The sequence below is a fragment of the Borostomias antarcticus genome (genome assembly GCF_949987555.1).
Source record: "Borostomias antarcticus genome assembly, chromosome: 9".
Lineage (NCBI taxonomy): Eukaryota > Metazoa > Chordata > Actinopteri > Stomiiformes > Stomiidae > Borostomias > Borostomias antarcticus.
In genome coordinates, this window is record NC_140242.1 from 9,694,946 (window position 1) to 9,712,130 (window position 17,185).

General features: G+C 42.6%; 1 protein-coding gene across 1 annotated transcript in view; it reads right to left on the reverse strand.

Annotated features, from left to right (window-relative positions):
- Positions 1-16,471, reverse strand: part of ralyl (RALY RNA binding protein like) — a gene marked incomplete at its 3' end in the record, with an annotated part of 102,968 nt that extends 86,497 nt beyond the window's left edge. Inside the window, exon 1 of the mRNA XM_084443068.1 lies at positions 16,204-16,471. Coding sequence (XP_084299194.1) covers positions 16,204-16,459 — 256 coding nt within the window. The 5' untranslated portion in view covers positions 16,460-16,471. The remainder of the gene's footprint in view (positions 1-16,203) is intronic.
- Positions 16,472-17,185: the final 714 nt, after the last annotated feature.

Consider the following 17,185-nt stretch of genomic DNA (forward strand, 5'->3'; position numbering starts at 1 on the left):
GCTCAATGAGATAACTTTTTTATAGTTCAATATTAACCTTTACTTGCTATTAGGTTATGACTTGGCCTTAGCAAGACCCCAAAAATAGTTTTCATGACATGAGACTGCATGAGACCCTGTGAATTTATTATTTTAGAATTCCGGTGTACTGGCTAGTACACTGGCGGGAAATCTTGTGGTGGAAGCGGAAGTGACGCATTTTGCATGGCACAATATCAGGAAGACAACAAACACTGCGGCCCGCAAATTTATCTACATGCACATACAAGAAAGAAAAGACCAATATTTACCTGCATTGAAGCCATCCTTCCAGAAAGTCCATAGAATTACCTACAATCCTACAATCCAGTCTGCTCCATGCACATACGTTATAATATTTTTTCACATCATTACAGCGAGTGAGTGGGGAATTGTGGGAAGTGTGGTTCTTAAAACGCAGTGCCGATTTTATCACTACCAGAGGGGCCGCCAAAGTGCAGAGTTATCTCATGTAGCTTTAAGCTGAGGTTTCAAATAACTCCACCAGCTATGGGTTAAATGTCACCTTTCCCTTGATATGATCAATGATGGAATATTAGAGTTCTCATCTAAGAGTCAACAACCAATCACAGATGATGGTGATGAGATATGATGCGACCACTGAGTTGTTGTGCAGCCAATTGTCCTTTGAGAGATCCATTCCACCCAACATAAAACGATGCATAAAACTAGAAATGGTGCTTAGAGGGCACAGACCTCCATCCATTAATGCATTTCGTGGCTCTGTGCACACCAAAATTGAATGGGTTCTAAATTGGACCATGCTACACCCCTCCACCTAGTTTCATGAATAGCAGTCTGGTACTGTAGTTTTTACGTAATCCTAGTCCAAAAAATTAATGGAGGTAAATGGCTGTCGGGGCCATGTTTGGGCGACTCATGGACCCGCCCTGTTATTCGCTGGGGTAGAGGTAAAAATGACTGGAAGTGAATGGGTGGCTGTATTTGCCCGGCTCTGTGGCAGCCCCGTGAGTCACAGCTGGCGGCGGGCAGTCCAAACCCTGTGTCTCTAGCAACCCCACAAAGGGAGCTGGCTTCGTTCTAAGATTTGTTTTCATTTGTGGATCTGGCCCGTGATTCATATCTGCTCCAAAATGTAATGGGTCTAAAGTAGCCCATGATACACCCCTCCATAAAGATCGGTTTGGTTGTTTTTGGGAAATCATAGTCCAAAAAATTAATGGAGGATAATGGCCAGTCTGGCTGTGTTTGGGTGGCCCGTGGACCGGCCCGTGATTCGGATCCACTCCAAACGCACGCACGCACAAACAAACGTAAGCAGGCATCCACACACACCACCGAAAACAACACTGGACTGGCGCTGGGGCAGAGGTAAGAATCCCCTGGAATTCAACATCATCCTAATAAGACATGTCAGTCTGGTAGAATGAGATTTAGGGTGTCCTTAATTGTCAATTAAGGATGTATTTTCGACCATTACTCCGCCACACGATTTGTAGATTGAGTTGTCATGATTGCGAGATTGCCTCTTAGCCGAGTTGAAAAAGACCTTACTGTAGATGCAATGAAAATACTTAGCATTCCTCTGGCTTCTTCAGCCCTTCCATGAGCGTTTGAACACTGTACGATCCCCAAAGAGACCTACAGTAACTGTTTTTGATACTGTATGTATAACAAAAACACTAAATGTGCATTTAATTTTTGTCTATTTTTTTTAGTCCGTCTCACAACTCCATGTGAGTGGTCCTCAACTTTTTTCTGTCCTTTTTATGTGTATTCTACTACTGTATTCTATCTATCTATCTATCTATTTATCTATCTATCTATCTATCTATCTATCTATCTATCTATCTATCTATCTATCTATCTATCTATCTATCTATCTATCTATCTATCTATCCAATCATCCATCCATCCATCCATCCATCCATCACCATTTCAGGAAGGTCATCGTCAACAGAAGCAAACGGAAGAAGATCGGTACCACGGGAAGTCTGCCAACAGTAATGCAGGGCCTTGTAAGAAAACCGCAGAGGCCTGGGGCCATTATAGTGGTTCTACTGGCAGATTGCAGAGAAAGAGAGGGGGAAAATGAAAGCTTTTGTCTTTTTATATGGGATTGTAAGTAGTGTTAAATTGTTTGTCTCAACAAAAACAAGAGGAGTGGCAAGGTGAAATAAATATTTACTTCATTTGCCAGGAAATTTTGGGTGATATTACTGTAGTGTACTGTACAAGGCTTCTCAAGCACACTCACATCGGCTGTTGAGAGAGAGAGTGTGTGTGTGGGGGAGGGAAGGAGAGAGAGAGAAAGAGAGAGGGGTCTAGAGAGAAAGAGAGAGAGGTTTGAGTTTTATTGATGTGGTGGTGTGTCTGGCGATGGTATCAGACTGGATTCCATTAGGCGATGCCCGTTTCTGTTTACACACCAAATGCTCAAGTACATTGTGAGGTGAAACAGAGAGAGAGAGAAAGAGAAAGTGCTGAAATGCATTAGCTGTCATCCATATGATGTAGCAGGAGAGTTTATCATCACTCTCATAGTAGCCATCAAATACCTGCTGTTCTTCACTGGGAGATTATGTGATGGGTGAATGATGACTCTCTTTCTCTCTCTCTCTCTCTCTCTCTCTCTGTGCAATCAGTTAGCAGAACACATTGAAAAGATTGAGAGGATGACAGAAGCTTCCCTAGTTTCTGAAGTCGTTAAAAAATGGAGGACCTCTCCGGCGTTGAGTACTTTTCTTTCATGAATGTGCCACACGCAACAACATCATTCATACAGTATCTCATCTTCCCTCCCTGGCACCGTTGGCCTCTGAGCTCCTGGTCCTCTCTTCTCGTTCACACAGTGACATCTCTCCCAACTCCAAGGTGGGTTTTAATGGAGATAATCTTGGCCGTACTCTGCATACTGTCTACAGAGCTGCTGTATTTTCCGCAGCACACTTGAATTGCAAAAATATGAAGCTAATTATGAAGCAGGTCAAGTGTATAATGAGACTGCAGATAGGGTAAGTGCTGTGACGTCTGGGTCCCCATTGTTGAACACAGCGGAGCCCAGAGACTGGAGAGAGGAAAGTTAGGTGGAGCTCTCCAGAGAGTGTCCTGCTGAGGCAGAAATCACACGGAGCCGACATGACTGCCAGTTACAAGCTTACTACTCAGGATTCATGCAGCATGCATTCATCCAATTAAAGTCACCGACAGAACAGATGCCAGCAGGGGGCAGGAAGTGATCATCTTGGAGAAGGACTGAAGTGTAGAACCTGACAAGCCTGACCACAAAGTTGCACTGCAAAACCCACCAGGTGCTCCCATCACTGCTGTGTATCATCCTTTTGTGGCTGGTTTAGCCAAATGGTTCCTCTTAAAGGTAAGACTATCTAGTACACACTCAAATCAATTTAACTCACGGCAGAACTCCTGCTAATGGATTCAGCAGGCAGGGACTCAAAACAGCATGACAAACAGACACTTCAGCATTTAATTGGGCATATATAATATAATATATAGAGTCCCTGTCTTAGTGATTTTAGTGCTTGTAATGCTAGCTCCCTAGTAGCAGCTTCTATAGTCCATTTCCCTATAGAGACCATTATTACGACCAGTAATACTGGCGATCTCTGCACGCTATGGAGTGAACCACCAAAGCCTCCGGCCACTGAGACGGGCGCCGCGGTTGGAAAATGTTCTGGGTCTGGCGGCTCCCACCAGGATATCTCTGACAAACGCTAGATTGCTAGCAAATAAGACATTTATATTGAAGGATTTCTTCATCTCCCGTGAACTTGACTTTTTATGTGTGACTGAAACATGGTTAAGTGCTGGTGAGTCAAGCCCTTTCTCTGAACTTTTACCGCCTGACTGCTCATATTTTAACTCGCCGAGGACCACTGGTCGAGGCGGAGGGGTGGCGACCGTGTATAAAACCAGCTTTGACTGTCGACAGCTTTCGCCTGCCTCCTTCTCTAGCTTTGAAATGAACATCTTTGAGCTTGGCCATCCTCACCCTGTTCTGTGTGTGCTCATCTACCGTCCACCTAAATACAACAGGAACTTTATCAATGACTTCTCCGAGTTCCTGGCTGATAAAATGCCGAAGTATGACCGTGTTTTAATCCTGGACGATATGAACATTCACGTCTGCTGCCCCACCAAGCCGCTGGCTATAGGGACTTTTTAAATGCTTTCAATCTTGTGCAGTCTGTGTCTGGTCCAACCCAAGAAGATGGGCATACTCTTGATCTTGTATTGTCATGTGGTTTACCAGTTTTTAACGTTGAAGTACTGTATGTGATGCCTTTTTCTCCGATCACCTGCCTGTTTTATTTGAGATCTGTATTCCATGTCATCCACGCCTAGAAGGTGCACCTGCGCGTATTTCCCGCATGCTTAAACCCTCGTCAGCTGTTCAGTTCTCTACTGCTTTTAATAATGCCAGTGACACTGTTTCAGAGTTCTCAGTTTGTCAGAATACTGAGGAGCTGAACTGTAAACTTATTGCCACGTGTCAAAGCATCATTGACAAGGTAGCCCCTCTTAAAGTCAGGTGCCCTAAACCTAAATCTGAGCCATGGCTCAATGACTGTACTCGTGTTGCCCGACAGGAGTGCAGGAGAGCTGAATGGAAACGGATAAAAGACAAGCTACATGTGTCTCATTAAATTCTAAAGGAAAGCTGGCGCAAATACAAGGACACGGTGAAAGCCCAGAGAAATAGATACTTTGCCGACATTATTGAAAGTAATTGCCATAAGCCTCGTGTTTTATTTAGCACCCTTAATTCTGTTCTTAACCCTCCCCAGGCCAGCTGTATTAGAGCCTCTGCTGAAACTTGTGAAGCATTTTTACACTTTTTATTGACAAGATCGCAACTATTAGAGCATGTATTTCACCTCCCTCTTATGACCCTTCACTCACTGTCACCTGCTCGGCTGTTTTTAGCCACTTTGAGCCGGTCCCTCTCTCTTCCCTGAAGAAAATTATAGCTCAAATGAAACCATCAGGCTCTCCTGCTGATATTCTCCTTCCTCGATTAAAAAAAAAAGTGTGGGACACTATTGGACCTTATGTTCAAATATTAATAAACAGCAGCCTAACTTTAGGTGATATACCAGTAAGTTTTAACCCCTTCTAAAGGCTGCTGCAAGCCCCCCCCCCAGAACATAAAATGTTTGTGTCATCCGCAAAAACAAAAAAATGTCAGTACATTAGAAACGTTCCATATATCATTAATGTATAATATAAACAATTAGGTCCAAGACTGACCCCCGTGGAACAACACAGGTAATGTTTAAGCATTCTGACTTATGATTACCCAACTGTACAAATTGCTGCCTATTACTAATAAAGCTCTGTAGCCACTCCAGTGCAACCCCTCTGATACCATACCTCTTCATTTTTATGAGTAATATCTCATGATCAATTGTATCAAAAGCTTTCTTTTTTTAAGTCCATGAAATTTCCCAACTGCAACCCACCTCTGGAACATTGCAAAACTCTGCCCCAGGCTCTCTCAGATGCTGAAAAGCTTGTCCACGCCCTTGGCTCCTCCAGGCTGGACTACTGCAATTCCCTTCTCATAGGGATCCCTAGAAAGAACATCCAGAAGCTGCAGTAGGCCTACTTTCAAAACAGCGCTGCTAGGATCCTGATGAAATTGCGAAAATACAACCACATCACAACTGTCCTCAAATCCCTTCACTGGCTTCCTGTCCCACACAGATTGAGTACAACGGCTACCTGCATACCTACCAGTGCCTGCATGGAAATGCCCCCCTCTACCTCAAAGGGCTGCTCTCCCCCCAATCCTCCACTCGACACTTCTGCTCTGGACAGGCCAACCTCCTCCAGCCCCGGATGACCAAGCTCCAAACCATGGGAGACAGGGCTTTCTGCTCCACTGCTCCCAGTCTGTGGAACGCTCTTCCTGGCCATCTGAGGGTACCACAGACAGAAACTATCTTTTTAAGAATAGCTTTTTTGTTTTTAAGAAAGCCTTTTAAGATTGAAATGTCTAAATTAAAATGTTTGTTTGATACAAACAAGTTATCATTAAACTTGAACAAAAGATATTTGGAAATTGTAAAATAAGCACAGAAAGTTAAGGTAGAAATAGAAAATGTTGAAGTTGAAAGGGATATATGAAATTTAGTTTCTGGGTGTCTTAATAGATCACAAAGCTCTGCTGGAAACCTCACATAAAATATCTGTGCTCCAAGATCGCTAGAAGCATTGGAATATTGTGTAAAACCAGACACATTCTGAATCAGAATACGTTACACACTCTGTATTGTGCACTTATTGTTCCGTATCTGTTATATTGTGTTGAAGTCTGGGGGAATACCTATAAATTACAAAGGATTTGCACATTGCAAAAAGAGCAATAAGGATAGTACACCATGCTGTGTATCGAGAGCACACCAATCATCAGTCACATACAGTACCTTGAAATTCATGGACTTGGTGAAATTTAAAACTGCTCAAATTATGTTTAAAACATGCAATGGTAGATTACCAAGCAATATCCAAACCTGTTCATGGGTAGACAAGGTAGTTGTGATTTAAGAGGGAAACTTATCCTCATCCTACTGTCCGTACTACTCTTAAAATCATATGTGTCTCAGTTTGTGGGTAACCCTCTGGAATGGTCTTGATGTGGAAACAAAAATGAGCAATAATGTTGATACCTTTAAACGCAGTTACAAACAATCATTTATGGACATTTACGAGGGGCTCGTAAGTTGATTTTGTTTAGAAAATGTGATTTATGTTTGTTATTAGTGTTTATTTATTTTTACTATTTATTTCTAGGTTTGTGAGCACACACACGTGCGCACACACACATACAAGTTGTTGATTGATTGATTTAAATTGTAAGGAGGGGGTACAAGATGAGCTTTTGCTTCCTTCTGCCCCCCTTCTCGAACTTATCATTTGTATTTTATAGGGACTAGGTGTTATCCTTGTATATAGAAACGTACTGTTCATTTTTGTTGTGTTTTTATGTTTTGATTGTTCAAGATAATTAAAAGATCAAAACTGGTAAAGAATACAGTACAATGATTTTGTCAAAACATACACTACACAACCACTGACACTGATGGTGTGTATCTCACAAACTGGTGAATGGCTTTGTATCCCCTCCCCCCCCACACACACCCCCCTTCACATCGGACAAGGATAAGCCCATAGTTTGGCATCTCTGTACATCAGGATTTATACAGTACTATACTATCATAAACTAATAATGCATTTTTATTTGTAAAACACTTTCCATCATAAGAAAAAAGATTTTAACCCATCTTTTTTTGTTGTTTTTTTATCCCAGGGCTAAACACACACACACTTTTTAATTTTATTTATTTATTTGAACAGGGACAGTACACATTAACCGCAGTGGTAAATGTGTCACTCTTAGCAAAAAAGCTAAATTTCAACTGCAGTCCTTGAGGCCAGATATAATAAGCCATCGCTAAATGGAAAAAGGTTATAGTTAAGAACATAGCACACACTATACAGACTCTGCTAAAATAGACAACAAAGACACCAACAGGGCAGACAATTGAGACTGACATTTAGTTCACTTATTGGCTTGGGAGTCACGATTCATGGTCACACAGTTTATTGTTAAGAAGCCAGTTCTTCAGGCTGAGTTTAAAAGAGTGATACGTTTGAACAGTGCGTATGTGCAGAGGCAGGGCGTTCCAGAGGTGCGTTGCTTTTATAGAAAATGCAGACAGGCTGAATAAACTTTTCCTATATGGAGTAGCACAATCACCTCTCTTGACAGATCTACACACCTGGGCTTGTTACAGTAATGGCTAGGGGATCATTGGGGGGACAAAGTGCCTTGATCACCCAATACACATTTGACACAGAACATGTCAGATACAATAGGAGCCTGGTAGCGCGAGAGAGAGAGAGAGGCTTTCATCACACCATGTCATAAATCCTACTCACACACACACTGTCACACACACACACAGACCTGGCCCCCCTCTGGGGGCTGGTCAGGATGTCAGATGAAAGGGGTTAGCAACAGTGGATGGCTGGATATCAGATGGGTAGGGTGGCAACGCGAGAAGTCAGGACACAGACGTGGGGGAATGATGGCTACAGTGATATCGTAAATTCACCCTATAACACACAGACCTGCCCCCACCCACCCTCTGGGGTGTGGATGGGAAGCCAGGTTGGAGAGTGGGATAGTGGACAGCCAGGCCCACAGAAGTGTGGAATAGTAGCTACCCTGATATCTACATTCACATCCTATAACACTTTGTCAGGATGAAAGAGGTGAGGGGGGGCAAAAATGTGGGAAAGTGGGACTCAGGACAGGATACTGTAACTCAGGACAGGACTAGGGGGGCAATATGTGGGATAGAGCAGGAAGTCAGGAGAGCAGATGAGGGAGATCGTATCTACACAGATATCATAAAACCTTACAAAGACACAAAATGTCACTCTAGATGGACACCACGATAAGGGGGGGCAGACAAACCCGGACAGAATCCAGGTGTATGTCATAAATCCTTACACAGGCACAAAATGTCACTCTAGATGGACAACTCGATGAGGGGGGGGCAGACAAACCCGGACAGAAAACAGGTGCATGTCATAAAATCAACCGGACCTCATTTGCATATCAATTTGATAGGCTCATAAATGCTCATTAATTATTCGAAGTGCCCACTATATAGTAGTATTGTCCTATTGTGTTGTTGTGATCTTGTATTGTTTGAAATGGAAAGCACTTTGGACAACTCTTGTTGTTTTAAATGTGCTCTATAAAAAAAAGTTGGATTGGATTGGATTGGAAGACTAAAAGACAGCAGAAGCACTACAGTACATGTCCCCAATCCATTTCTCTTGCAGAGTACAAGCTCTATTCAAACACACTTTTGGACAAATGTACAAACCCTCTTCCTGTTTATCGAGAGGAGCACAATTTCCTGGGCAGAACATACAAAGCTTGTAACAACAAGCGACCACCGCATGCTGGTGGAGATTCAGGCAGCCAGAAGGGAAAACAAACAATAAAAAATGACTTACAGGGGAAAACAAACATGCAATGACTAACAGAGAGGAAAACAAACAACTTACAGAGGAAAACAAACACTAAACAACGACTTACAGAGGAAAACAAACAATAAACAATGGTTTACAGAGAGGAAAACAAACAAAAAGCAATGTCTTACAGAGAAGAAAACAAACAATACATGACGACTTCCAGAGAAGAAAAACAAATAGTAAACAATGACTTACAGAGGAAAACAAACAATAAACAACTTACTGAGAGGAAAACAATAAATGATGACTTACACAGAGAAAAAACACAATTAATTAAAGCTGTAAGCAGCGTTGTGGGGGCCAAGCTGACCACACGAAAGATGAAGCGAATACGACTGTTGTTTTGAAGGCTTTAGAGATATGTTTGTTGGACTGCAACTACACTGCACACTTATGAACACTGCAAACTTGGTAAACACAGCAAACTTTATAACCACTGCAAACTTCAACCACTGCAAACTCTGAAAAGAATTCAGCTCAATAAAACAAGAAAAGTAGGCTGGTCTAATACTAGGGGTGTAACAATATATCGTGCCACAATACAGTATATCGCGATACAGAAACGTCACAATACGTATCGTCAAGGTGAAAAAAATATTGTGATATGTTTATTGTATATCAGTGAACACTGGCTACACAACGCTGGTAACAAACACGTCTTTTGTCTCTAGGCCTATCCATGATATTACAACAGTTAAGCTCTAAATTCACATAGTGTATTGGAGTAGAAATGTGGAGAAATGCACTATTGGTGTGAACATCAGCACTACTGCAAAGCTTCACACCTGCCCTTAGTTTATCGTATCGTATTGTTATTGTCAACCCAATATCAGCCTCTAGGCAAAAAGCAAATGAACTCGCTAGCCACAGTAGCTCCGTTTCATGTAGCTAATTATGCCTCAAAGCTGCTGTGCTGTGAACTGTACAAACAGAAAAGGACAAGATGATGGCCTCAGATTCTTCAGCATCCCCTCGAGATGTCACCCTTTTCAGAGGAACCGCCGAAAGCTGTGGTTTAAAGCCATAAAGAGAGCAGATTGGGGACCCGATGGTCAAACAAACACTTTTTTGTGTGGTGCGCACTTCATCTCTGGTAAGTTATCTAGCTAACGTCACCTCTGGGTTTTTTTCTCAGCAAATTACATTGATTTGACTGTTGGTTTAGCTATTTATTTGTTTACTTACAGGCTATATAAGATTTAAATATTCACATCTAGGAGCCAGTTGAAATTAGTTAGTAACGTAGGTAACGTTAGCTACCTACTAATCTATCAGCTAGCGCTAGCTAGCGCAGCTGAACGTTAGCTAGCCCTAACGTTTACTAGCTGACACCACAACTAGCTAACGTTAACTAGAATTGTGGGTGGTCATTGTTTTAAGTAGCCTGCCATTCTAAAAAATACGAATAATTATTAGTGTTTGTTTCCAGTTACTCTGAATTAGCTAATGTTAGTGTACATTCTTGTGAAGCCCCTTCTCATGAACCACCGTTGACTGGTTTTCTTGTCAGGAGAACCATCGATGGACTGTGAAAGTCCAGATAGATTTTGTCCCTTCTAGATTTTCTTATGCCACAAACAGTGAGCAGTCTATGCAAGGTAGACATCTATAATTTATATCAAGTTGTGAAATGTTTTTGCATTTGGGCAGTTGGGTTAGCTTGTAGACTATAGTCAAAATGAATTACTAATTTCTGGTGGTGGTGTATTTAGATATGTCAGAAAGCGCAGATGGGAAAACCTGTACTCACATGAGCCAAGATGCAACCCTGGAGGTTGATGGTCCTCCTGAAAATTTTTACTGTTCGTATTAGAGGAAACTGTAATGTGTGTGTCTCTCTCTCTCCCTCTCTCATTCTCCCTCCTCTCTCTCTCTCCTGCTCTCTCTCCCCAGTCCAGATCCCAGTATATGATGATGAGGATATGACGGTATATCTTTACTGTAGTAAATGAGTGTGGAGATCAAAGCCTGGTATGCTGACTTCTGATCTGCTGTGTGTGTGCGCGCGCATATACTCGTCTCATCAATTACCTTGACTGTTAGGCCTACATGTTGTAGATATAGCTTACTTGTCCCCATTTGAACTCAGATGTACAGTTAGTCAGCATTCTGTGCACATATGTGAATGATATAATGGAATAGGAATGATGTAAATAAATAAGTAAAACTTCTGTGTTGCAGATGAAAACACTGATGTGCAGAGAGAACTACAGCAACTACATATGGTCTGGCTCTTCTGAAGCTGTGTCAGTGTCAGAGTCTGCGGTGGCTATGCTGGTTACAATTGCAGCTTTTGGGAAAATCTCGCAACGCCTGAATGTCCTCAAGTGTGATAACTGTAACATTGTAAATAAAACCATCAGAGAAGGCCTATATATTGCATTAACTTTAACAATTTCACTCAGAGTTGTGTTTGAACTTTAAGCCTTATCTGCACAGATGATTCAGTTACATTGAAGTGTTTCAATTACATTGCATGGTACCTATAGATTATTAAAACCATGTTACCTTTTATTAATAAAAGCATAATTATACTTGACAGGTTTTGGACATTGTAAGAGGTTGATCTGGTAAGGATGTTGCATTTTTAATAAGGCTGAAAACATTTATGAAGGTGATAGGCCTATTATGAATTGCATAATGAAAAGGGGCAGCATCTTTAAAAGGCGCATGACCTCTGAAATGCAATACCATTGGTGGAGATCTAGGCTTTTTTAATATATATATTGAAGTTTATGCGCAGAACAGTAGGCTTAGGCTATTTACCTGGCACGTCTACGGAACTTGGAGCGGGGAGTGGGCAACGCGGTCAAGTGTGTTTTGGGTCTGCTGAAATTCATTCCCTCAAACTTTTGTGGGTCCACCTTTGTTCGGGACATGTCCTTCCAAGCATTTCGCTTAGAGGTGCTTGCAACCGGTTCTGTCCCTGCTTGGCCCCGTCGCACGGACAACTCAACCGGCACATGATGGCTGCAGCATGGCTGCAACATGAACCTACAGGATACATTAGTATGGTGGATTTTCATTGTTGAACTTAATTATCTTGGACCAACACTAGTCTACTCTGTCACTTACCCAGCCATACATGTGCAGTTGGCCGTCAGGATCCAGCCAATGTATTTGTGTACATCAGTGGCGGCTGGTGACTCAAAAAACTGAGGAGGACAGGAGGAAGAGAGGCGAACCGCCCATGGGCGCCGGGGGGCACTTTCCCTTAGTCAGTTATTATTTGAAATATCAGCTTTAAAGTGGATTTACAGTCAATTTTAGCATATGAAAAACTGAATAACACTTTCTTTAACTACATGCAGCATTTATCATTTATATTCATGATAAAATATTACAAAACAACAATAAAACATTGTAAGCAATAGTTGTTGTAATGGATTGTACTGTAGAAAATAATTGATGTTGGTGAGGTGCTGGAGAGGTTGGGTGATATATGAAAAAAAAAATTGATTAGGGGACACTGAGGTGTGCTGGCTCTCAAACAGTTTGTTGGCAAATAGATTTGACAACTGGACAATGGAATATGTTGCACAGCAAATGCAGTATCCAACAGTTCGCTCATGGCTAGCTAGCAAAGGTACAGCTATGAGATTAGCACTAGCTCATTTGGGTTGCTGTCAAAGCTACCACTCTTATGTTGCTATAGCCTATTATTAGAACAATATGAACATTCAGTTGAAAGTTTTCCATCCACCCATCCATCACTGGATGAGGAATAAGCACTGAAAAGCGATCAATTCTCACGCAAGCAGGAGCCAGGCTGTGGATTTCTCCGATCCGGTGTTGCGACTAGTTGCCGACAGTTTGCGCCTCCAGCCAATCTGCGCGCTTGCCTATGCCGTAGCCTGTCGTGCACCTCGTAGCTAACGTTAGCGGCTATAGCCAGAGCTGTCGTGTTCAGACGGCTCTAGCTCAAAAAGTATTTATGTCTGCTTAGATATTTAGATGGCTAGAATCAAGACAAATAGACGAACAGTTTGATGTAATATGTCCCATAATACTTTCGGATGTATTATATTATGGAGCTACGAACACACAAAAAGTCTCCAATGGCACAGGGAAGAGAAACACAGACATCAACGCCGACCCAATCGGCCTTCACTGTGGTAAATCTGGAATCAGGAATGTGATTGGACTAACAAAATGTCAATATCTGAATCCTGTTCAGACAGGGCCGGAGTACTGTCCTCCCTTGCGGTAATTTTTTAGCGTTTTGGCCAATCACAAATTAGCAAGAAAAAAGGCATTACATTGATTTAAGAGAAAAGAACATGCTCTAAGGGAGGCTAGCCTCCCTTCCATAGATATCTATGGGTCCTCCAGCTGCATGTTATAGATGTCACTGTTGGAGCTTTAGAATTTATAATAATGGGTTTTTATCCATAGGGAAAACCTGCTTTATGAACAAAACTGAGATAATATTATTATGAATAAATAAATTATTTATATTGTAAGCCAGCAACCTATGTAGGCTACTAACGTTACTCATCGCGATCAATGTTGGTGTTTGTGATCTTTAGTTAATGTTAGCTAAAAACGAGCTTGTCTGAAGTAAACACTGATGTAAATTTGTTTCTATGGCAGCATAAATCCAACAAAATCAAATGAACTTTATATTCACAGTACAGTATTATAGTCCCGTATCAACAAGCTGAATGGAGCTATAACGTTAACTCATGTGTGGAACGTTAGCTTTTTGCCTAGTGGTTGCGTGCGCATCCTCCTTTGTTTGTAAACACAGAACCCATCTATACTCAACACTCGTGGGCAGCGGATGTTGCCGCTGCAACAGCTTGCTCCTGCTCCGAGCTAAAGTCTTTCCCACACCCATGTGGCCAGCCCATTCGTGGCAATTCTGCCACACCTCTTTCAAGGCTGTAGGGAGGACCAGCTGAAAGATGGAGTTTGCGGTGTTGGGGTCCCTCACACACTGATGCAAGACTCCCTCCCTCAGAGTCAGCCTCTTCCTCTCCTTGAGGATCTGCCGAGTGTCACGTTGCAGGGCGATCCTTTCTGTTGCACTGGGCGGTTTCCCTGTCTGCAAGGATAACAGCATGTGGCAAATCATGTCATCTGTTTGCTGGGCGTCCTTCCATTCTCCAGGGGGTTCAGCCCAGCTGCACTTCTTCTAGGTGAACTTGGACAGGAGAGTTAAGCATTTCTGGGCATGGGTTTTCCACCCTGGTGAGAAAAGTCTTCAGGGCCAGGATCTCCTCCTCTTCATCATCCTCTCCTCCATCCACAGGTACTTGAGATAGGGCATCTGCATTAGCATTGGTTTTGTCAGGCTGGAAATTGATGTTGAAGTGGTAGTTGTAGAGTCTGGCTGCCCACTGTTGCTCCAGGCTTCTCAGGTTCACCTCATGTACGTTTGTGAGAATGTTGTTGTCAGTGAACACTACAAAATGGGACCCTAGCAAATACTCGTGGAATTTCTTCTGCTGCACAAGCAAAAGACGGCCTACCTTCTGATAGCGATGAAGGTAAACAAGAGTCTGGCCAGTGTTCTTCACTTGAACTGGAATCTGGCTGCCATCTGCAGAAACGATTGCCTTTGCCACTAACTAGGGTGTGTCTTCGAGGATTGGCTCTACCAGTGTAAGGTATGGCCTCTCCAGTTTTAACAATCTAGCATACTCAGTGATCACACTGGTTCAAATAAAGAGTACAAGCAGTTTCAACGATCTAGCATAGTCACAGTGATCACACTGCTTCAAATAGAGAGTACAAGCAGTTTCAACAATCTGGAGTAGTCACAGTGGTCACACTGGTCTCAAATATCTGCACATCTCTGTAAAAAACAAAACTCCCTTCTGCATAACATTCACAGAACATTAATTGTAATTGGACACACCAACTCTCTCTCTGCACAATGCCAACATTACCTTCCCATCCAGACAAATTAGACTCCATGGAATCCTCAAAACCTTCCCCTACTCCACAGGAGTCTACACCCACTCACTGAATTTCCTTTACCCACTTTGACTATTTGGACACGGCCATTAACATGGCAAACAATACGCAACCAAGTTCCGTCTGCTGCATTTTACACAAGAGGAGCGCATTATTGTACTACTGTATATGCGATTGTCTGTACTGTATGTGCTTGTGTCCGATTTTCTCTACTGTATGCAATTGTCTATGTGATTGTCTCTACTGTATGTGCTTGTCTGGGTAATCATCTCTACAACAAAACCCCTGACAGTACTGATACTGTACTGTATGATGTCTGTGATTGTCTGTACTGTATATGCTTCTGTCCGATTTTCTTTACTGTATGTGCTTGTCTATGTGATTGTCTCTACTGTATGTGCTTGTCTGGGTAATCGTCTCTACAACAAAACCCCTGAATATGATGTACAGTACTGTAAGATGCAGCAAGAGCCGAATCGACAGGGCCGTCTGGGAGATATGAGAGGCCTGAGGCGAAGTCAAAAACGCGAGGCCTACTATAATGCACTATACCCGCGACGCAACATGAACTCAGCACGCACGTCTTTTTTAGTCACATATAAAATAAGCACCTGCGCCTTCCACTGTTGTGACGCTGCACTCACCATGATGATGATGATGATGAGTATTTAGATTAGCGTAGCCTACAACCATGTTTATAGTTAGGATTTTTAAAGCAGTCACACCCACATTAAGTTATGCATTAAACACATTATTATGGACGTAAAGATGTTACTCACCATATGACGAGAAGAATCAGGCCAACATTTTCCTCCCTGCTTTCATTGCCGCAAATTCGGCTATGAATCCTATGATGTACTTATAGTCTTTCTCTATTGACAGGATGGCAAGTCCACATAAACCTCTTTTCCATATAAACACCGATCCGTAGGCTCGATAATTGGCACACACCCGAATGAGTGTGCCAATTTTCACAACTTTTCATCATACGGTTCTATAGGCCGCCATAGACTCCCATGGCAGAAGAAATAAAGAAAGAAGAAGAAAACGTACAAACACAATGGGTGCTGCAGCAGCTGTGCTGCTTGGCCCCCAATGATGGCTCGTCAAAAGGAAAATAATAAATTACAACTTATAAAGAGAGGAAAAGCAAACAAAAAACAACGACTTCCAGAAAGGAAAACAAACAATAAAACGCAGACTCACCGAGAGGTTGTCCTGCAATGATGCGGGCATTCTCCCCGGCCACGGCGGCGCGGGCGTTCCTCTCACTCATGTACTGGACGAAGGCGTAGCCCTTGTGCACGGAGCAGCCCACGATCTTGCCGTACTTGGCGAAGATGACCTCTATGTCCGTCTTCTTGACTATGGCCGTGTTGAGGTTGCCGATGAAGACGCGGGAGTTGAGGGAGCGAGGGTCATTCTTGTTGGTCACGTTGCTGGTCTGAGTCTTACCAGTCATTCTCCTCCAGTTGCCCTCCTGGTACACAGACAGAGGGGGGGACAGGGGCTTTAGAGTCTTTGGTCAGGCTGACCTCTGGCTGGTCACTGGTCCCTAGATGTCAGTGGAGAGAAGACAGGGTTAGCATTAGCTTTGGTAGCATTAGCATTGGTAAACAGTGTTTAGTCAAATCCTAGCCGAAAGAGCAGCTACTATATTATGTGTTGGACAGATATTGGATATTGGCCAGGGAGTTATGGAGAGAAGGTCTTCTTGTATAGTAATAGTTCAGAGATCAAACCTGGAGGAAAACAGAATACTGACTGTTAGGAAAATGGCACGGAGTCAACGGTACATCAATTGAATGACACGCCGCTATTTTCGAGTGTGTTTAAAACATGCTAATTTTGATAAGAGCCCTAACAAAGAAGGGTCGTTTTATAAACCCATGTCAACAGCAATTGCATTCAAGCGAGCCTTGATACAAAATGTTATCTGACATTTTGAGCTACCACTCAAATTGGATTAGGAAAGAATTCAGAGCACTATTGTGGATTCAGTCTGATACGGGATTGTATGCTGAGCCATCCTCTCCTGCTTCGCTGTCCCTGAGAGACAGCCATGTAATGTAACAACTATGCAGCTTTGAGACCAAATGCCTGAATAATGGATCTGTTTTTCGGCGAACAGGATTAGTTACCACGGTAACACTGAAACTGTCAATTCCATACATTCTCACAAGCACTC